This window comes from Eschrichtius robustus, chromosome 1 (assembly GCF_028021215.1).
Source record: "Eschrichtius robustus isolate mEscRob2 chromosome 1, mEscRob2.pri, whole genome shotgun sequence".
Taxonomy (NCBI): Eukaryota; Metazoa; Chordata; class Mammalia; order Artiodactyla; family Eschrichtiidae; genus Eschrichtius; species Eschrichtius robustus.
In genome coordinates this window covers 47,921,482-47,944,459 of record NC_090824.1, presented here as the reverse complement: position 1 = coordinate 47,944,459, position 22,978 = coordinate 47,921,482, and the positions used below count along the sequence as shown (strand labels likewise).

The following is a 22,978-nucleotide window of genomic DNA, read 5'->3' as shown; positions in this document are numbered from 1 at the left end:
GGACAGCTACATGTAAAAGAATGAAATTAGAACACTCCCTAACACCATACACAAAAATAAACTCAAAATGGATTAAAGGCCTAAATGTAAGGCCAGACACTATAAAACTCTTAGAGGAAAACATAGGCAGAACACTCTATGACATAAATCATAGCAAGATCCTTTTTGACTCACCTCCTAGAGAAATGGAAATAAAAACAGAAATAAACAAATGGGACATAATGAAAATTAAAAGCTTTTGCACAGCAAAGGAAACCATAAAAAAGACGAAAAGAGAACCCTTATAATGGGAGAAAATATTTGCAAATGAAGCAACTGACAAAGGATTAATCTCCAAAATATACACACAACTCATGCAGCTCAATAACAAAAAAACAAACAACCCAATCCAAAATGGGCAGAAGACCTAAATAGACATTTCTCCAAAGAAGATATACAGATTGCCAACAAACACATGAAAGAATGCTCAACATCATTAATCATTAGAGAAATGCAAATCAAAAGTACAATGAGATATCATCTCACACTGGTCAGAATGGCCATCATCAAAAAATCTAGAAACAATAAATGCTGGAGAGGGTGTGGAGAAAAGGGAACCCTCTTGCACTGTTGGTGGGAATGTAAATTGATACAGCCACTATGGAGAACAGTATGGAGGTTCCTTAAAAAACTAAAAATAGAACTACCATACAACCCAGGAATCCCACTACTGGGCATATACCCTGAGAAAACCATAATTCAAAAAGAGTCATGTACCAAAATGTTCATTGCAGCTCTATTTACAATAGCCAGGACATGGAAGCAACCTAAGTGTCCATCATCGGATGAATGGATAAAGAAGACGTGGCACATATATACAATGGAGTATTACTCAGCCATAAAAAGAAACGAAATTGAGTTATTTGTAGTGAGGTGGATGGACCTAGAGTCTGTCATATAGAGTGAAGTAAGTCAGAAAAACAAATACCGTATGCTAACACATATATATGGAATCTAAAAAAAAAAAAAATGGTCATGAAGAACCTAGGGGCAAGATGGGAATAAAGACGCAGACCTACTAGAGAATGGACTTGAGGACACGGGGAAGGGGAAGGGTAACCTGGGACCGAGTGAGAGAGTGGCATGGAGATATATACACTACCAAATGTAAAACTGATAGCTGGTGGGAAGCAGCTGCATAGCACAGGGAGATCAGCTCGGTGCTTTGTGACCACCCAGAGGGGTGGGATAGGAAGGGTGGGAGGAAGGAAGACACAAAAGGGAAGAGATATGGGGATATATGTATATGTATAGCTGATTCACTTTTTTATAAAGCAGAAACTAACACACCATTGTAAAGCAATTATACTCCAATAAAGATGTTAAAAATAAATAAATACATTAATTTAGCAATACTGTTTTTTTCCACTGTCACATTTTATTACAGTTATATTTATACACATACAGATACATCTATATTTTGGCTCTGTCAGCAAAAGAGTCGAGAGGCAAGAACACCCCCATTATTAAAATATTCCTAACCCCTAGATCTTGGTTTCTAAATTCAATGTCCCACTAAAAGGAAATTGGACTCCTTGGAGAATTGTCTGATTCTAGGAATGGGGCTAGGAACATCATGTGACAAAAGGACATTTTCAAAAAATAATGGCGACATGTCAAAAGGTCATAGGTACCCAGGACGGAAATGAAAAAAAAAAAGGACATAATAGTCAGAGTGAAAGGTTCCCACTGACCAAATCTATCTAGGATAACCTGAGCAATCTAATGATAGTAACTGATTATAATGCACTGAATAAAATAAGAACTCAGCCATCCATACTGATAAACAAACAAATGAGTAGTATGCCAACTAATAAAGGTAGAAGGAATAATGGAGTTAGAAATCTCCCACTTGGCAACTGTCATAGTAATACCTCTTGCAGGCAGTGAATTGTAAAACTGCTGTGCAAAAGTAAAATGAGAAACAGGACATTTACAGAGTTTTAAACTATATCCCTACAAGATATTTATTAACTACAAAGCAAAAAGTAGTAACTTTCTAGTAGAGGGGCCTGAAAGATACACCAGTAGATAAAAGAGACATTTCACCCCTCATGGAACTCACATTATTCTTCAAACCATTAGAATCTATATGAACAACAAATTAATATCTGATACAAAATAAGTGATCAGCAAATGTTAGTAGTTAGCGTTTATGAATAAAATCCAAATGTACATAAAAATGTTAATGGATTATAAGAGCCTTTTATTGTTATATGTTTTCTCATCCAATACATGTTGAAAATCCAGCAACTATCATATGATTGTCTGCAAAAAACAAAAACAGGAAGAGGAGCTAATACCTGACTTAAAAGGCTTAGAAGCAATCAATCCAGTAAAATAATTAAAAAGCATCATATCCAGATTACATCATTCTGGCACACCAGACCACCTTTATATACTTTAACATTATGCTTTTGACTTCTGTTGAGAGATAACTACATGTAAATTTTATCATCATTTGTACAGAAGTATGATCAAGTACACTGCTCCTTATGTTGATCTCTAAATAAAATATACATGTATATATACATATGTGAAAAATTCCTCTCAGCATGTACAATCAGAGAAATAGTTTGTCTATGGGTGACTCAGCACCCTAACTTGTATTGTGCCATTTATTGTAAAATGATAATAAATTGGCAAAAATTTTATCTTTCTGTTTCTATTTGCTACCAGATTGCTCAGGGTTAAGTTTTATGATCAACCGCAGTGTTTCTAGGTATTCTACATAATTATCCCCTACTTTTATTGCTTAACTCTTATCCTTATTTTAATGATTTTATTGTATTTGTGCTTTTTATTATCTGAAGACTAATTCTTTTTGGAAGGAGGCCCAGTGTAAATAATAAATGAGAACTTCAGGACACCAGGCACTTGAGGTAGGTAGAAAACAAAGTCAACTGTGGGTGCAAAAACATGAGAGAGGGAAAGACGGAGTAAAACACAGAGTCATTTACTTCATGATTTTTCATAGAGAGAATACAAATTAGAAGGTTATGCCATCTGGATTTTGCCCTCTAAGATGGTAAGCCACATTGCACACATTAACATTCCTTTTATTTCTTTCTAGTGAGTTCTTTTGGCTTTTATTTTTAAAATTTTTGAAGACAAAGTAGAAGGGGAAAATCATTAGGCAGTAATTTGTAGAAAGCAAAATTTAATAAGTACTTAATAGTATCTACTAAATAAAATTATAATGCTAGACTTTGGGGATCTTCTTCCCATACAAATATCCTTAAGATATTTCATTCAGAATTTGAAATCCATCTTAAATAAAAGAAAAATAAAAAGGAGGGAAGTTTGCTACATAAATGGAAAGAGTAAGCATGAGATTGCCAACTAAAAATTGTTACTTGCCATCTACCTCTGCAAGGATGAGGTCACTAGCCACTGCAGTCACCAACCTTCAACACACCGTGAAAGGAGTTCAGGGTGAGATCAATAATGAAGCACTCTGTGCTCTGGGAAAAACTGGCAGAACAGGCCTTCAGATAGCCAGCTATTTTCAGGAGATTTTATGGGCCCAGTTTCTTGCATCTTCTCTTACCTAGAAAAGCAGCACTAAAATCATTAACAGAGACATCTACTCCTCGTGACTAGCAACAACCTTCTTGTGACTAGCAGCAATCTTTTGCCAAAATATGTCCTTGACTGCATGTATCCCCTTCACCACAGTTACGTATATACTGACTACCCCCTACCTCTTTGGAGCAGTTCCTCAGAGCTATCTGAGATGCTGTCTCCCAGGCTATAGTCCTCATTTTGCCTCAAATAAAGCTTAACTCACAACTCTCATGTTATGCAGTTTTTTTCAGTCGACATGATAAGGAAAACACTAAGGGTTTTGCTACCCAGGTTTTGGAGAGGCCATCCATCTCCAAAGCCAAGAGAATAACATTCCAAGTAATACCACTGGTCAGAAAAAATGCCCTGTGTACTCTTTCTTTAAAATTTACTGAAAGACACAGTCTTATGAAGGACAGAAAAAAAAAAAAAATAAAGAATAGGAGTTTAAGAATAGGGAAGTTGTAATATTAAAAGAACACTATAGCCAATGATACTATGTTAAAAAAAAAGTAAAACTAATTGCTGTAAGCACTGTATCAAAGCTGAAAGCAAAAACATTAATTTGAAATTAAATATAAGATGAATTCATTTTCTTAGTTCAGTCACCCAAGGCAATGGAAATGAAAGCAAAAATAAACAAATGGGACCTAGTCAAACTTACAAGCTTCTATACAGCAAACGAAACCATAAACAAAACAAAAAGACAACCTACAGACTGGGAGAAAATATTTGCAAATGATGTGACCGACAAAGACTTAATTTCAAAAATATATAAACAGCTCACACAACTCAATAACAAAAAAAGCAAAAAACCCAATCAAAAAATGGGCAGAACACCTAAATAGACACTTCTCCAAAGAAGACATACAGATGGCAAATAGGGACATGAAAAGATGCTCATCATCGCTAATTATTAGAGAAATGCAAATCAAAACTACAATGAGGTACCACCACACACCAGTCAGAATGGCCATCATTAAAAAGTCTAAAAATAATAAACGTTGGAGAGGGTGTTGAGAAAAGGGAACCCTCTTAGACTGTTGGTGGGAATGTAAATTGGTGCAGCCATTATGGAAAACAGTATGGAGGTCGCTCAAGAAACTAAAAATAGAGTTGCAATATGATCCAGCAATCCTACTCCTGGGCATATACCCAGACATAACTATAATTCGAAAAGATACAAGCACCCCTATGTTCACAGCAGCACTATTCACAATAGCCAAGACATGGAAACAACCTAAATGTCCATTGAAGGATGAATGGAGGAAGAAGGAGTGAGATATATACACACACACACACACACACACACACACACACACACACAATGGAATACTATTCAGCCATAAAAAAGAATGAAAAAATGCTTTTGTAGCAACATGGATGGACCTAGAGATTATCATACTAAGCAAAGTCAGTCAGAAGGTAAAAGACAAATATCATATGATATCACTTATATGTGGAATCTAAAATACAACACAAATGAACATATCTACAAAAGCAGAAACAGACTCACAGACATGGAGAACAGACTTGTGGTTGCCAAGTTGGGGAGGATTGTGTGGGAGGGAAGGATTGGGAGTTTGGGATTAACAGACACAAACTATCATATATAGGATGGATAAACAATAAGGTCCTACTGTATAGCACAGGGAACTATATTCAATATCCTGTGATAAACCATAATGGAAAAGAATATGAAAAAGAATATATATGTATTACTGAGTCACTCTGCTGTACAGCTGAAATTAACACAACATTGTAAATCAACTATACTTCAATAAAATAATTTTTAACATCTTTATTGGAGTATAATTGCTTTACAATGTTGTGTTGGTTTCTGCTGTATAACAAAGTGAATCAGCTCTATGCATATGTATATCCCCATATCGCTTCACTCTTGCATCTCCCTCCCACCCTCCTTATCCCACCCCTCTAGGTGGTCACAAAGCACCGAGCTGATCTCCCTGTGCTATGCGGCCTCTTCCCACTAGCTATCTATTTTACATTTGGTAGTGTATGTAGTCAATGCTACTCTCTTAACTTCATCCCAGTTTACACTTCCCCCTTCCTGTGTCCTCAAGTCCATTCTCTACAGCTGTGTCTTTATTCCTGTCCTGCCCCTAGGTTCATCAGAACCATTTTTTTTCTTAGATTCCATATATATGTGTTAGCATACAGTATTTGTTTCTCTCTTTCTGACTTACTTCACTCTGTATGACAGACTCTAGGACCATCCACCTCACTACAAATAACTCATTTTCGTTTCTGTTTATGGCTGAGTAATATTCCATTCTATATATGTGCCACATCTTCTTTATCCATTCATCTGTCGATAGACACTTAGGTTGCTTCCACGTCCTGGCTATTGTAAATACTGCTGCAATGAACACTGTGGTACATGACTCTTTTTGAATTATGGTTTTCTCAGGGTATATGCCCAGTAGTGGGATTGCTGGTTTGTATGGTAGTTCTATTTTTAGTTTTTTAAGAAACCTCCATACTGTCCTCCATAGTGGCTGTATCAGTTTACACTCCCACCAACACTGCAAGAGGGTTCCCTTTTCTCCACACCCTCTCCAGCATTTATTGTTCGTAGATTTTTTTGATGATGTCCATTCTGACTGGTGTGAGGTGATACCTCATTGTAGTTTTGATTTGCATTTCTCTAATGATTAGTGATGTTGAGCATCCTTTCATCTGTTTGTTGGCAATCTGTATATCTTCTTTGGAGAAATGTCTATGTAGATCCTCTGCCCATTTTTGGATTCGGTTGTTTGTTTTTTTGATATTGAGCTGCATGAGTTGTGTGTATATTTTGGAGATTAATCCTTTGTCAGTTGCTTCATTTGCAAATATTTTCTCCCATTATAAGGGTTCTCTTTTCATCTTTTTTATGGTTTCCATTGCTGTGCAAAAGCTTTTAAGTTTCATTAGGTGCCACTTGTTTATGTTCGTTTTTATTTCCATTTCTCTAGGAGGTGGGTCAAAAAAGATCCTGCTGTGATTTATGTCATAGAGTGTTCTGCCTATGTTTTCCTCTAAGAGTTTGATAGTGTCTGGCCTTACATTTAGGTCTTTAATCCATTTTGAGTTTATTTTTGTGTATGGTGTTAGGGAGTGTTCTAACTTCATTTTTTACAGGTAGCTGTCCAGTTTTCCCAGCACTACTTATTGAAGAGGCTGTCTTTTCTCCATTGTACACTCTTGCCTACTTTATCAAAGATAAGATGACCATATGTGCATGCGTTTATCTCAGGGTTTTCTATCCTGTTCCATTGATCTATATTTCTGTTTTTGTGCCAGGACCACACTGTCTTGATTACTGTAGCTTTGTAGTATAGTTTGAAGTCAGGGAGCCTGATTCCTCCAGCTCCATTTTTCTTTCTCAAGATTGTTTTCGGAGAGACCTTCAAGATGGCAGAGGAGTAAGATGTGGAGATCAACTTCCTCCCCACAAATACATCACAAATACATCTACATGTGGAACAACTCCTACAGAACACATACTGAACACTGGTAGAAGACCTCAGACTTCCCAAAAGGCAAGAAACTCCCCACATACCTGGGTAGGGCAAAAGAAAAAAGAAAACACAGAGACAAAAGAATAGGGACAGGACTTGCACCTCTGGGAGGGAGCTGTGAAGGAGGAAAAGTTTCCACACACTAGAAAGCCCCTTCACAGGCAGAGACGAGTGGTGGGCTGGGGGGAAGCTTCCGGGCCATGGAGAAGAGTGCAGCAATACGGGTGCAGAGGGCAAAGCGGAGAGACTTCCACACAGAGGATCGGTGCCTACCAGCACTCACCAGCCTGAAAGGCTTGTCTGCTCATCCGCCGAGGTGGGTGGGGGCTAGGAGCTGAGGCTCGGGGTTCGGAGTTCAGATCCCAGGAGGAGGACTGGGGTTGGCTTCATGAACACAGCCTGAAGGGGGCTAGTGCACCACAGCTAACATGAAGGGAGTCTGGAGAAAAGTCTAGAACTGCCTAAGAGGCAAGAGACCATTGTTCCATCACAGACCCCCTGGCTCCACGTAATATCAAATGGCAAAACTCTCCCAGAGATCTCCATCTCAATGCTAACACCCAGCTCCACTCAACGACCAGCAGGCTATAGTGCTGGACACCCTATGCCAAACAACTAGCAAGACAGGAACATAATCCCACACATTAGCAGAGAGGCTGCCTAAAATCATAATAAGGTCACAGACACCCCAAAACACACCACTGGACGTGGTCCTGCCCACCAGAAAGACAAGATCCAGCCTCATCCACCAAAACATATGCACTAGTCCCCTCCACCAGGAAGCCTACACAACCCACTAAACCAATCTTAGCCACTGGGGGTAGACACCAAAAACAACGGGATCTACAAATCTGCAGCCTGAGAAAAGGAGACCCCCAAACACAGTAAGTTAAGCAAAATGAGAAGACAAACACACAGCAGATGAAGGAGCAAGGTAAAAACCCACCAGACCAAACAAATGAAGAGGAAATAGGCAGTCTACCTGAAAAAGAATGCAGAATAATGATAGTAAAGATGATCCAAAATCTTGGAAATAGAATGGAAAAAATACAAGAAACGTTTAACAAGGACCTAGAAGAACTAAGGAGCAAACAAACAACGATGAACAACACAATAAATGAAATTAAAAATTATCTAGAAGGAATCAATAGCAGAATAACTGAGGCAGAAGAACGCATAAGTGACCTGGAAGATAAAATAGTGTAAATAACTACTGCAGAGCAGAGTAAAGAATGAAAAGAACTGAGGACAGTCTCAGAGACCTCTGGGACAACATTAAATGCACCAACATTCGAATTATAGGGGTGCCAGAAGGAGAAGAGAAAAAGAAAGGGACTGAGAAAATATTTGAAGAGATTATAGTTGAAAACTTCCCTAATATGGGAAAGGAAATAGTCAATCAAGTCCAGGAAGCACAGAGTCCCATACAGGATAAATCCAAGGAGAAACACGCCAAGACACATATTAATCAAACTATCAAAAATTCAATACAAAGAAAAAATATTAAAAGCGGCAAGGGAAAAACAGCAAATAACATACAGGGAATCCCCATAAGGTTAACAGCTGATCTTTCAGCAGAAACTCTGCAAGCCAGAACGGAGTGGCAGGACATATTTAAAGTGATGAAAGGGAAAAACTTACAACCATGATTACTCTACCCAGAAAGGATCTCATTCAGATTCGACGGAGAAATTAAAACCTTTACAGATGAGCAAAAGCTAAGAGAATTCAGCACCACCAAACCAGCTTTACAACAAATGCTAAAGGAACTTCTCTAGGCAGGAAACACAAGAGAAGGAAAACACCTACAATAACAAACCCAAAACCATGAAAAAAATGGTAATAGGAACATACATATCAATAATTACCTAAAATGTAAATGGATTAAATGCTCCAACCAAAAGACATAGACTGGCTGAATGGATACAAAAACAAGACCCGTATATATGCTGTCTACAAGAGACCCACTTCAGACCTAGGGATACATACAGACTGAAAGTGAGGGGATGGAAAAAGATATTCCATGCAAATGGATACCAAAGGAAAGCTGGAGTAGCAATTCTCATATCAGACAAAATAGACTTTAAAATAAAGACTATTACAAGAGGGGGGGTCTGGGCACAATGGCGGAAGAGTAAGACGCGGAGATCACCTTCCTTCCCACAGATTCATTAGAAATACATCTACACGTGGAACTGCTCCCACAGAACACCCACTGAACGCTGGCAGAAGAGGTCAGACCTCCCAAAAGGCAAGAAACTCCCCACGTACTTGGGTAGGGCAAAAGAAAAAGGAAATAACAGAGACAAAAGAATAGGGACGGGACCTGCACCAGTGGGAGGGAGCCGTGAAGGAGGAAAGGTTTCCACACACTAGGAAGCCCCTTCGCGGGCAGAGACTGCGGGTGGCAGAGGGGGGAAGCTTTGGAGCCACGGAGGAGAGCGCAGCCACAGGGGTGCGGAGGGCAAAGCCGAGAGATTCTCGCACAGAGGCTCGGCGCCGAGCAGCACTCACCAGCCCGAGGCTTGTCTGCTCACCCGCCGGGGTGGGCGGGGGCTGGGAGCTAAGGCTCGGGCTTCGGTTGGTCGGATCGCAGAGAGAGGACTGAGGTTGGCTGTGTAAACACAGCCTGAAGGGGTTAGTGCACCACAGCTAGCCGGGAGGGAGTCTGGGAAAAAGTCTGGAGCTGCCGAAGAGGCAAGAGACTTTTTCTTGCCTCTTTGTTTCGCGGTGCGCAAGGAGAGGGGATTCAGAGCGCCGCCTAAACGAGCTCCAGAGACGGGCGCGAGCTGCAGCTATCAGCGTGGACCCCAGAGACGGGCATGGGACGCTAAGGCTGCTGCAGCCGCCACCAAGAAGCCTGTGTGCGAGCACAGGTCACTATCCACACCCCCCCTCCCGGGAGCCTGTGCAGTCCGCCACTGCCAGGCTCCTGTGATCCAGGGACAACTTCCCCGGGAGAACGCACGGCGCGCCTCAGGCTGCTGCAATGTCACGCCGGCCTCTGCTGCCAAAGGCTCGCCCCGCATCCATACCCTTCCCCCCTCCCCCCCCACCCCCCGCCTGAGTGAGCCAGAGCCCCCGAAGCAGCTGCTCCTTTAACCCCGTTCAGTGTGAGCGATGAACTGACGCCCTCAGGCGACCTACATGCAGAGGCCAGTCCAAATCCAAAGCTGAACCCCGGGAGCTGTATGAACAAAGAAGAGAAAGGGAAATCTCTCCCAGCAACCTCAGAAGTAGCAGATTAAAGCTCCACAAACAACTTGATGTACCTGCATCTGTGGAATACCTGAATAGACAACGAATCATCCCAAATTCAGGAGGTGGACTTTGGGAGCAGGATATATTAATTTTTTCCCTTTTCCTTTTTTTGTCAGTGTATATGTGTATGCTTCTGGGTGAGATTTTGTCTGTATAGCTTTGCTGTCACCATTTGTCCTAGGGTTCGGTCCGTCCGTTTGTTTTTCTTTTTGTTTTTACTTAAAAATTTTTTTTTCTTAATAAATGTTTTCAGAATAATTTTTTCCTTATTTTCTATTTTTAAAAATTAAAAACATTTTTTCATAATAAGTTTTTTCATATTTTTTATTTTAAAAAATTAAAAAATTTTTTTCTTAATAAATTTGTTACTTAATAATTTTTTCTTATTTTTTATTATAATAAATTTATTTTAAAAAATTAAAAAAAATTTTTTTCTTAATAAATTTTTTCTTAATTTTTTTTCTTATTTTTTATTATAATAGCTTTATTTTATTTTATCCTCTTTCTTTCTTTCTTTCTAGTTTTTCTCCCTTTTATTCTGAGCCGTGTGGATGAAAGGCTCTTGGTGCTCCAGCCAGGCATCAGGGCTGTGCCTCTGAGGTGGGAGAGCCAACTTCAGGACACTGGTCCACAAGAGACCTCCCAGCTCCACGTAATACCAAACGGCGAAAATCTCTCAGAGATCTCCATTTCAACATCAAGACCCAGCTTCACTCAACGACCAGCAAACTACAGTGCTGGACACCCTATGCCAAACAACTAGCAAGACAGGAACACAGCCCCATCCATTAGCAGAGAGGCTGCCTAAAATCATAATAAGGCCACAGACACCCCAAAACACACCACCAGATGTGGACATGCCCACCAGAAAGACAAGATCCAGCCTCATCCACCAGAACACAGGCACTAGTCCCCTCCACCAGGAAGCCTACACAACCCACTGAACCAACCTTAGCCACTGGGGACAGACACCAAAAACAACGGAAACTACGAACCTGCAGCCTGTGAAAAGGAGACCCCAAACACAGTAAGATAAGCAAAATGAGAAGACAGAAAAACACACAGCAGATGAAGGAGCAGGGTCAAAACACACCAGACCTAACAAATGAAGAGGAAATAGGCACTCTACCTGAAAAAGAATTCAGAATAATGATAGTAAAGATGATCCAAAATCTTGGAAATAGAATGGAAAAAAATACAAGAAACGTTTAACAAGGACCTAGAAGAACTAAAGAGCAAACAAACAATGATGAACAACACAATAAATGAAATTAAAAATTCTCTAGACGGGATCAATAGCAGAATAACTGAGGCAGAAGAACGGATAAGTGACCTGGAAGATAAAATGGTGGAAATAACTACTGCAGAGCAGAATAAAGAAAAAAGAATGAAAAGAACTGAGGACAGTCTCAGAGACCTCTGGGACAACATTACATGCACCAACATTCGAATTATAGGGGTCCCAGAAGAAGAAGAGAAAAAGAAGGGGACTGAGAAAATATTTGAAGAGATTATAGTTGAAAACTTCCCTAATATGGGAAAGGAAATAGTTCATCAAGTCCTGGAAGCACAGAGAGTCCCATACAGGATAAATCCAAGGAGAAACACGCCAAGACACATATTAATCAAACTATCAAAAATTAAATATAAAGAAAACATATTAAAAGCAGCAAGGGAAAAACAACAAATAACACACAAGGGAATCCCCATAAGGTTAACAGCTGATCTTTCAGCAGAAACTCTGCAAGCCAAAAGGGAGTGGCAGGAAATACTTAAAGTGATGAAGGAGAAAAACCTACAACCAAGATTACTCTACCCAGCAAGGATCTCATTCAGATTTGATGGAGAAATTAAAACCTTTACAGACAAGCAAAACCTGAGAGAGTTCAGCACCACCAAACCAGCTTTACAACAAATGCTAAAGGAACTTCTCTAGGCAAGAAACACAAGGGAAGGAAAACACCTACAATAACAAACCCAAAACATTTAAGAAAATGGGAATAGAACATACATATCGATAATTACCTTAAATGTAAATGGGTTAAGTGCTCCCACCAAAAGACACAGACTGGCTGAATGGGTACAAAAACAAGGCCCATATATATGCTGTCTACAAGAGACCCACTTCAGATCTAGAGACACATACAGACTGAAAGTGAGGGGATGGAAAAAGATATTCCATGCAAATGGAAATCAAAAGAAAGCTGGCGTAGCAATCCTCATATCAGACAAAATAGACTTTAAAATAAAGACTATTACAAGAGACAAAGAAGGACACTATATAATGATCAAGGGATCGATCCAAGAAGAAGATATAACAATTGTAAATATTTATGCACCCAACATAGGAGCACCTCAATACATAAGGCAAATACTAACAGCCATAAAAGGGGAAATCGACAGTAACACAATCATAGTAGGGGACTTTAACACCCCACTTTCGCCAATGGACAGATCATCCAAAATGAAAATAAATAAAGAAACACAAGCTTTAAATGATACATTAAACAAGATGGACTTAATTGATATTTACAGGACATTCCATCCAAAAACAACACAGTACACATTTTTCTCAAGTGCTCATGGAACATTCTACAGGATAGATCATATCTTGGGTCAGAAATCAAGCCTTGGTAAATTTAAGAAAATTGAAATCGTATCAAGTATCTTTTCCGACCACAATGCTATGAGACTAGATATCAATTACAGGAAAAGATATGTAAAAAATACAAACACATGGAGGCTACACAATACACTACTTAATAACGAAGTGATCACTGAAGAAATCAAAGGGGAGATCAAAAAATACCTAGAAACAAATGACAATGGAGACATGACGACCCAAAACCTATGGGATGCAGCAAAATCAGTTCTAAGAGGGAAGTATATAGCAATACAAGCCTACATCAAGAAACAGGAAACATCTCGAATAAACAACCTAACCTTGCACCTAAAGCAATTAGAGAAAGAAGAACAAAAAAACCCCAAAGCTAGCAGAAGGAAAGAAATCATAAAGATCAGATCAGAAATAAATGAAAAACAAATGAAGGAAACAATAGCAAAGATCAATAAAACTAAAAGCTGGTTCTTTGAGAAGATAAACAAAACTGATAAACCATTAGCCAGACTCATGAAGAAAAAGAGTGAGAAAACTCAAATTAATAGAATTAGAAGTGAAAATGCAGAAGTAACAACTGACACTGCAGAAATACAAATGATCATGAGAGATTACTACAAGCAACTCTATGCCAATAAAATGGACAATCTGGAAGAAATGGACACATTCTTAGAAATGCACAACCTGCCGAGACTGAACCAGGAAGAAATAGAAAATATGAACAGACCAATCACAAGCACTGAACTTGAAACTGTGATTAAAAATATTCGAACAAACAAAAGCCCAGGACCAGATGGCTTCACAGGCGAATTCTATCAAACATTTAGAGAAGAGCTAACACCTATCCTTCTCAAACTCTTCCACAATATTATAGAGGGAGGAACACTCCCCAACTCATTCTACGAGGCCACCATCACCCTGATACCAAAACCAGACAAAGATGTCACAAAGAAAGAAAACTACAGGCCAATATCACTGATGAACATAGATGCAAAAATCCTCAACAAAATACTAGCAAACAGACTCCAACAGCACATTAAAAGGATCATACACCATGATCACATGGGGTTTATTCCACGAATGCAAGGATTCTTCAATATACGCAAATCAATCAACGTGATACATCATATTAACAAATTGAAGGAGAAAAACCATATGATCATCTCAATAGATGCAGAGAAAGCTTTCGACAAAATTCAACACCCATTTATGATAAAAGTCCTGCAGAAAGTAGGCATAGAGGGAACTTTCCTCAACATAATAAAGGCCATATATGACAAACCCACAGCCAACATTGTCCTCAATGGTGAAAAACTGAAACCATTTCCACTAAGATCAGGAACAAGACAAGGTTGCCCACTCTCACCACTATTATTCAACACAGTTTTGGCAGTATAAGCCACAGCAATCAGAGAAGAAAAAGAAATAAAAGGAATCCAAATCAGAAAAGAAGAAGTAAAGCTGTCACTGTTTGCAGATGACATGATACTATACATAGAGAATTCTAAAGATGCTACCAGAAAAATACTAGAGCTAATCAATGAATTTGGTAAATTAATGCACAGAAATCTCTTGCATTCCTATACACTAATGATGAAAAATCTGAAAGTGAAATTAAGAAAACACTCCCGTTTACCATAGCAACAAAAAGAATAAAATATCTAGGAATAAACCTACCTAAGGAGACGAAAGACCTGTATGCAGAAAATTATAAGACACTGATGAAAGAAATCAAAGATGATACAAATAGATGGAGAGATATACCATGTTCTTGGATTGGAAGAATCAACATTGTGAAAATGACTCTACTACCGAAAGCAATCTACAGATTCAATGCAATCCCTATCAAACTACCACTGGCATTTTTCACAGAACTACAACAAAAAATTTCACAATTTGTATGGAAACACAAAAGACCCCGAATAACCAAAGCAATCTTGAGAACGAAAAATGGAGCTGGAGGAATCAGGCTCCCTGACTTCAGACTATATTGCAAAGCTACAGTAATCAAGACAGTTTGGTACTGGCACAAAAACAGAAACATAGATCAATGAAACAGGATAGAAAGCCCAGAGATAAACCCACACACATATGGTCACCTTATCTTTGATATAGGAGGCAAGCATATACAGTGGAAAAAAGACAGCCTCTTCAATAAGTGGTGCTGGGAAAACTGGACAGCTACATGTAAAAGTATGAAATTAGAACACTCCCTGACACCATACACAAAAATAAACTCAAAATGGATTAAAGACCTAAATGTAAGGCCAGACACTATCAAACTCTTAGAGGAAAACATAGGCAGAACACTCTATGACATAAATCACAGCAAGATCGTTTTTGACCCAGCTACTAGAGAAATGGAAATAAAAACAAAAATAAACAAATGGGACCTAATGAAACTTAAAAGCTTTTGCACAGCAAAGGAAACCATAAACAAGACCAAAAGACAACCCTTATAATGGGAGAAAATATTTGCAAATGAAGCAACTGACAAAGGATTAATCTCCAAGATTTACAAGCAGCTCACGCAGCTCAATAACAAAAAAACAAACAACCCAATCCAAAAATGGGCAGAAGACCTAAATAGACATTTCTCCAAAGAAGATATACAGATTGCCAACAGACACATGAAAGAATGCTCAACATCATTAATCATTAGAGTAATGCAAATCAAAACTACAATGAGATATCATCTCACACCGGTCAGAATGGCCATCATCAAAAAATCTAGAAACGATAAATGCTGGAGAGGGTGTGGAGAAAAGGGAACACTCTTGCACTGTTGGTGGGAATGTAAATTGATACAGCCACTATGGAGAACAGTATGGAGGTTCCTTAAAAAACTAAAAATAGAACTACCATACAAACCAGCAATCCCACTACTGGGCATATACCCTGAGAAAACCATAATTCAAAAAGAGTCATGTACCAAAATGTTCATTGCAGCTCTATTTACAATAGCCAGGACATGGAAGCAACCTAGTGTCCATCATCGGATGAATGGATAAAGAAGATGTGGCACATATATACAATGGAATATTACTCAGCCATAAAAAGAAATGAAATGGAGGTATTTGTAGTGAGGTGGATGGAGTTAGAGTCTGTCATACAGAGTGAAGTAAGTCAGAAAGAGAAAAACAAATACAGTATGCTAACACATATATATGGAATCTAAGGAAAAAAAAAAAAAAAAAGGTCATGAAGAACCTAGTGGCAAGACGGGAATAAAGACACAGACCTACTAGAGAATGGACTTGAGGATATGGGGAGGGGGAGGGGTAAGATGTGACAGGGTGAGAGAGTGTCATGGACATATATACACTACCAAATGTAAAATAGATAGCTAGTGGGAAGCAGCCGCATAGCACAGGGAGATCAGCTCGGTGCTTTGTGACCACCTAGAGGGGTGGGATAGGGAGGGTGGGAGGGAGGGAGACGCAAGAGGGAAGAGATATGGGAACATATGTATATGTATAACTGATTCACTTTGTTATAAAGCAGAAACTAACACACCATTGTAAAGCAATTATACTCCAATAAAGATGTTAAAAAAAAAAAAGACTATTACAAGAAACAAAGAAGGACACTACATAATGATCAAGGGATCAATTCAAGAAGAAGATATAACAATTGTAAATATTTATGCACCCAACATAGGAGCACCTCAATACATAAGGCAAATGCTAACAGCCATAAAAGGGGAAATTGACAGTAACACAATCATAGTAGGGGACTTTAACAGCCCACTTTCACCAATTGACAGATCATCCAAAATGAAAATAAATAAGGAACACAAGCTTTAAGTGATACATTAAACAAGATGGACTTAATTGATAGTTATAGGACCTTCCATCCAAAAACAACAGAATACACTTTCTTCTCAAGTGCTCATGGAACATTCTCCAGGATAGATCATATCTTGGGTCACATATCAAGCCTTGGTAAATTTAAGAAAACTGAAATCGTATCAGGTATCTTTTCCAACCACAACGCTATGAGACTAGATATCAATTACAGGAAAAAATCTGTAAACATTACAAACACATGGAGGCTAAACAATACACTAAATAACCAAGAGATCACTGAATAAATCAAAGAGGAAATCAAAAAATACCTAGAAACAAATGACAGTGAAAAAACGACGACCCAAAACCTATGGGATATAGCAAAATCAGTTCTAAGAGGGAAGTATATAGCAATACAGTCCTACCTCAAGAAACAAGAAACATCTCAAATAAAGAACCTAACCTTATACCTAAAGCAATTAGAGAAAGAAGAACAAAAAAACCTCAAAGTTAGCAGAAGGAAAGAAATCATAAAGATCAGAAAAAGAAATGAAGGAAACAATAGCAAAGATAAATAAAACTAAAAGCTGGTTCTTTGAGAAGATAAACAAAATTGATAAACCGTTAGCCAGACTCATGAAGAAAAAAAGGGAGAAGACTCAAATTAATAGGATTAGAAGTGAAAATGCAGAAGTAACAATTGACACTGCAGAAATACAAAGGATTATGAGAGATTACTACAAGCAACTATATGCCAATAAAATGGACAATCTGGAAGAAGTGGACACATTCTTAGAAAAGCACAACCTTCCGAGACTGAACCAGGAAGAAATAGAAAATATAAACAGACCAATCACAAGCACTGAAATTGAGACTGTGATTAAAAATCTTCCAACAAACAAAGCCCAGGACCAGATGGCTTCACAGGCGAATTCTATCAAACATTTAGAGACGAGCTAACACCTATCCGTCTCAAACTCTTCCAAAATATAGCAGAAGGAGGAACACTCCCAAACTCATTCTATGAGGCCACCATCACCACCAAACCAGACAAAGATGTCACAAAGAAAGAAAACTACAGGCCAATACCACTGATGAACACAGATGCAAAAATCCTCAACAAAATACTAGCAAACAGAATCCAATAGCACATTAAAAGGATCATACACCATGATCAAGTGGGGTTAATCCCGGGAATGCAAGGATTCTTCAATATATGCAAATCAATCAATGTGATAAACCATATTAACAAACTGAAGCAGAAAAACCATATGATCATCTCAATAGATGCAGAAAAAGCTTTCGAGAAAATTCAACACCCATTTATGATAAAAACCCTCCAGAAAGTAGGCATAGAGGGAACTTACCTCAACATAATAAAGGCCATATATGACAAACCCACAGCCAACATCGTTCTCAATGGTGAAAAACTGAAACCATTTCCTCTAAGATCAGGAACAAGACAAGGTTGTCCACTCTCACCACTATTATTCAACATAGTTTTGGAAGTTTTAGCCACAGCAATCAGGGAAGAAAAAGAAATAAAAGGAATCCAAATCGGAAAAGAAGAAGTAAAGCTGTCACTGTTTGCAGATGACATGATACTGTACATAGAGAATCCTAAAATCTACACAAAGGCTCGTAAATAAAAATATTCTTTACATATAGCAAAAAGAAAAAAGGGAAACAAAAATATTATTTGTTGGCAAATAGTTAAATAAATTATGGTATATTCATCCAATCAAATATTATACAGCCATGATGTTTTTGAAGAATATTAATCACATGAAAAAAGGCACCCACTTAATGTTAAATAAAAACGGCAGATACTAACCTAAATACATAGTACTAGCCCAATTACATTAAAATGTATATAAATATGCAATATATAGGTACACAGAAAAACAGGGAAGGAATTACATTAAAGTTCAACAACTCTAAATAATTACAGATTTTTATTTTTTTCTTCAAACTTCTCTGTATTTTCAAAATTCTCTAATTGAATTCTCTTTAATTTAAAGATATTCTTTCAAAAAAAAAACCTAGTAAACGAGTCTTTAGCTACATATTACATAATTTAAATGTTCAATTCCACTTACCTGTTGTCATAGTTGGACTAAACAGCCCCAGTACTGACACGCTAGAATAGGAGATCAGGTCTTTATGTAATTTCCCACTTAAATATTCTTCTGCTTCTTGAACAGACGTAATGTTCACTGGGCATGAAATCCTGTTGCTGGATGAATATTTAACTATATTCAAAATTAATTTTTAAAGATACTTTTCAGCTTGTAAATTAAATAATAAAATATACTGAACGTAGCATATTCTACAGGATAAGCATCTGACAAAATAAACACAAATACTATTCTAAACAAAAAATCAGCTTCATTAAACAAAATTTCCATCTCCCTAAAAGTGATGGAACGTAATAGATAGGCTCTGCTCCTTAATGTTTCCCCTGTGATCTCAATTCATACCTCCTTAACCTATCCAAAGTGTGTCAACAAAGTATGGGAATTAGAAGTTTTATAGACCTAAAATTTTAAAAATCTTAGGGTGAAGCTGAATACTTACAGCTGGATAAATTTTAGGAGATCTTCAGTTCCTAGCATACCAGCGTAAGATACTGGGTTCTCGCCTTCCTTGTACATCTTTACAACAGGAAATTCAGTAACATTTTGCTTGGCACATACATGAGACCAATCTGCACAGTTTACTCTAGTAAGCAGCATAGTAGAGGTGCCTAAATAAAAGGAAAATGCACATTTTATAAATGTTAATGTAGAAAACTCATTTGTTGAGAATTGTCAATATTTTTTATATCCCATTCTTTTTTTTTAATCCTTATTGGAGTATAATGGCTTCACACTACTGTGTCAGTTTCTATTGCACAACAAAGCCAATCAGCCATATGCATACACGTTCCCATATCTCCTCCCTCTTGAGCCTCCCTCCCACCCCTCTAGGTCATCGCAAAGCACCAAGCTGATCTCCCAGTGCTATGCTGCTGCTCCCCACCCGCCAACTATTTCACATTCAGTAGTGTATATATGTCGATGTTACTCTCACTTCACCCCAGCTTCGCCCTCCCACCCCATGTCCACAAGTCCATTTTCTATGTCTACCACTTTATTCCTGCCCTGCAACTAGGTTCATCAGTACCATTTTTTGGGGGGGGGGGATTCCATATATATGCGTTAGCATATGGTATTTTTCTCTTTCTTACTTCACTCTGTATGACAGACTCTAGGTCCATCCACCTCACTACAAATAACTCAATTTTGTTCCTTTTATGGCTGAGTAATATTCCATTGTATATATGTGCCACATCTTCTTTATCCATTCATCCGATGATGGACACTTAGGTTGCTTCCATGTCCTGGCTATTGTAAATAGAGCTGCAATGAACACTGTGGTACATGACTCTTTTTGAATTATGGTTTTCTCAGGGTATATGCCCAGAAGTGGGATTGCTGGGTCGTATGGTAGTTCTATGTTTAGTTTTTTAAGGAACCTCCATACTGTTTTCCATAGTGGTTGTATCAATTTACATTCCCACCAACAGTGCAAGAGTGTTCCCTTTTCACCACGCCCTTTCCAGCATTTATTGTTTCTAGATTTTTTGATAATAACCATTCTGACCGGCATGAGGTGATACCTCTTTGTAGTTCTGATTTGCATTTCACTACTAATTAGTGATGTTGAGCATCTTTTCATGTGCCTCTTGGCCATCTGTATGTCTTCCTTGGTGAAATGTCAATTTAGGTCTTCTGCCCATTTTTTAACTGGATTTTTTTTTGATATTGAGCTCCATGAGCTGTTTGTATATTTTGGAGATGAATCCTTTGTCTGTTGTTTCATTTGCAAATATTTTCTCCCATTCTGAGGGTGGTCTTTTTTGTCTTGTTTATGGTTTCCTTGGCTGTGCAAAAGCTTTTAAGTTTAATTAAGTCCTATTTGTTTATTTTTGTTTTTATTTCTGTTACTCTAGGAGGTGGGTCAAAAAAGATCTTATGTCAAAGAGTGTTTTTCCTCTAAGAGTTTTATAGTGTCTGGTCTTACATTTGAGTCTTTAATCCATCTGGAGTTTATTTTTGTGTATGGTGTTAAGTAGTGTTCTAATTTCATTCTTTTAAGTGTAGCTGTCCAGTTTTCCCAGCACTTATTGAAGAGGTTGTCTTTTCTCCATTGTATGTTCTTGCCTCCTTTGTCATAAATTAAGTGCCCATATGTGCATGGGTTTATCTCTGGGCATTCTATCCTGTATCATTGATCTATATTTCTGTTTTTGTGCCAGTACCAAACTGTCTTCATTACTGTAGCTTTGTGGTATAGTCTGAAGTCAGGGAGCCTGATTCCTCCAACTCCATTTTTCGTTCTCAAGATTGCTTTGGCTATTCGGGATCTTTTGTGTTTCCATATGAATTGAAAATTTTTTTGTTCTAATTCTGTGAAGGATTCCATTGGTAGTTTGATAGGGATTGCATTGAATTTGTAGATTGCTTTGAGTAGTATAGTCATTTTCACAATATTGAATCTTCTAATCCAAGAACATGGTATATTTCTCCATCTGTTTATGTCATCTTTGATTTCTTTCAGCATTGTTTTATAGTTTCTGAGTAGAAGTCTTTCACCTCCTTAGGCAGGTTTATTCCTAGGTATTTTATTCTTTTTGTTGCAGTGGTAAACGGGAGTGTTTCCTTAATTTCTCTTTCTGATTTTTTGTTGTTGGTGTATAGGAATGCCAGAGATTCCTGTGCATTAATTTTGTATCCTGCAACCTTACCAAGTTCATTGATTAGTTCTAGTAGTTTTCTGGTGGCATCTTTAGGATCTTCTATGAATAGTATCATGTCATTGGCAAACAGTGACAGTTTTACTTCTTCTTTTCCAATTTGTATTCCTTTTATTTCTTTTTCTTCTCTGATTGCTGTGCCTAGGACTTCCAAAACTATGTTGAATAATAGTGGTGAGAGTGGACATCCTTGTCTTGTTCCTGATCTTAGTGGAAATGCTTTCAGTTTTTTACAATTGAGTATGATGCTTGCTGCGGGTTTGTCATATATGGCCTTTATTATGTTGAGGTAGGTTCCCTCTGTGCCCATTTACTGGAGAGTTTTATCATAAATCGATGTTGAATTTTGTCAAAAGCTTTTCCTGCATCTATTGAGATGATCATATGGTTTTTATTCCTGAATTTGTTAATGTGGTGTATCACACTGATTGATTTGCATATATTGAAGAATCCTTGCATCCCTGGGATAAATCCCACTTGATCATGGTGTATGATCCTTTTAATGTGCTGTTGGATTCTGTTTGCTAGTATTTTGTTCAGGATTTTTGCATCTATGTTCATCAGTGATATTGGTCTATAATTTTGCTTTTTTTGTGATATCTTTTTCTGGTTTTGGTATCAGGGTGATGTGGTTTTGTAGAATGAATTTGGGAGTGTTTCTTCCTCTGCAGTTTTTTGGAAGAGTTTGAAAGGGATCAGTGTTAGCTCTTCTCTAAATGTTTGATAGAATTCGCCTGTGAAGCCATCTGGTCCTGGACTTCTGTTTCTTGGAAGATTTTTAATTCTGCTTTCAATTTCATTACTTGTGATAGGTCTGTTTATACTTTTAATTCTTCCTGGTTCCATCTTGGAAAGTTCTGTCCATTTGTCCAAGAATTTGTCCATTTCTTCGTGGTTGTCCATTTTATTGGCGTATAGTTGTTTGTAGTAGTCTCTTATAATCCTTTGTATTTCTGCAATGTCAGTTGTGATTTCTCCTTTTACATTTCTAATTTTATTTATTTGAGTCCTCTCCCTTTTTCTCTTGATGAGTCTGGCTAAGGGTTTATCAATATTGTTATCTTCTCAAAGAACCAGCTTTTAGTTTTATTGATCTTTGCTATCGTTGTCTTTGTTTCTACTTCATTTATTTCTGCTCTGATCTTTGATTTCTTTCCTTCTACTGACTTTGGGTTTTCTTTGTTCTTCTTTCTCTAGTTGTTTTAAGTGTAGGGTTAGATTGTTTATTTGAGAATTTTCTTGTGTCTTGAGGTGAGATTGTATTGCTATAAACTTCCCTCTTAGAACTGCTTTTACTGCATCCCATAGGTTTGGGGTCATTGTGATTTCACCGTCATTTGTTTCTATGTATTTTTTTATTTCTTCTTTGATTTCTTCAGTGATT

The 22,978-nt window shown here is 37.9% G+C and overlaps 1 protein-coding gene across 1 annotated transcript in view; it reads right to left on the bottom strand.

The window, feature by feature from the left end:
• Window positions 1-22,978, bottom strand: part of TXNDC16 (thioredoxin domain containing 16) — a 117,666-nt gene that overhangs the window by 21,984 nt on the left and 72,704 nt on the right. Inside the window, exons 15-16 of the mRNA XM_068545411.1 lie at window positions 19,374-19,542; window positions 18,896-19,032 (exon numbers count right to left, since the gene is read on the bottom strand). Coding sequence (XP_068401512.1) covers window positions 18,896-19,032; window positions 19,374-19,542 — 306 coding nt within the window. The remainder of the gene's footprint in view (window positions 1-18,895; window positions 19,033-19,373; window positions 19,543-22,978) is intronic.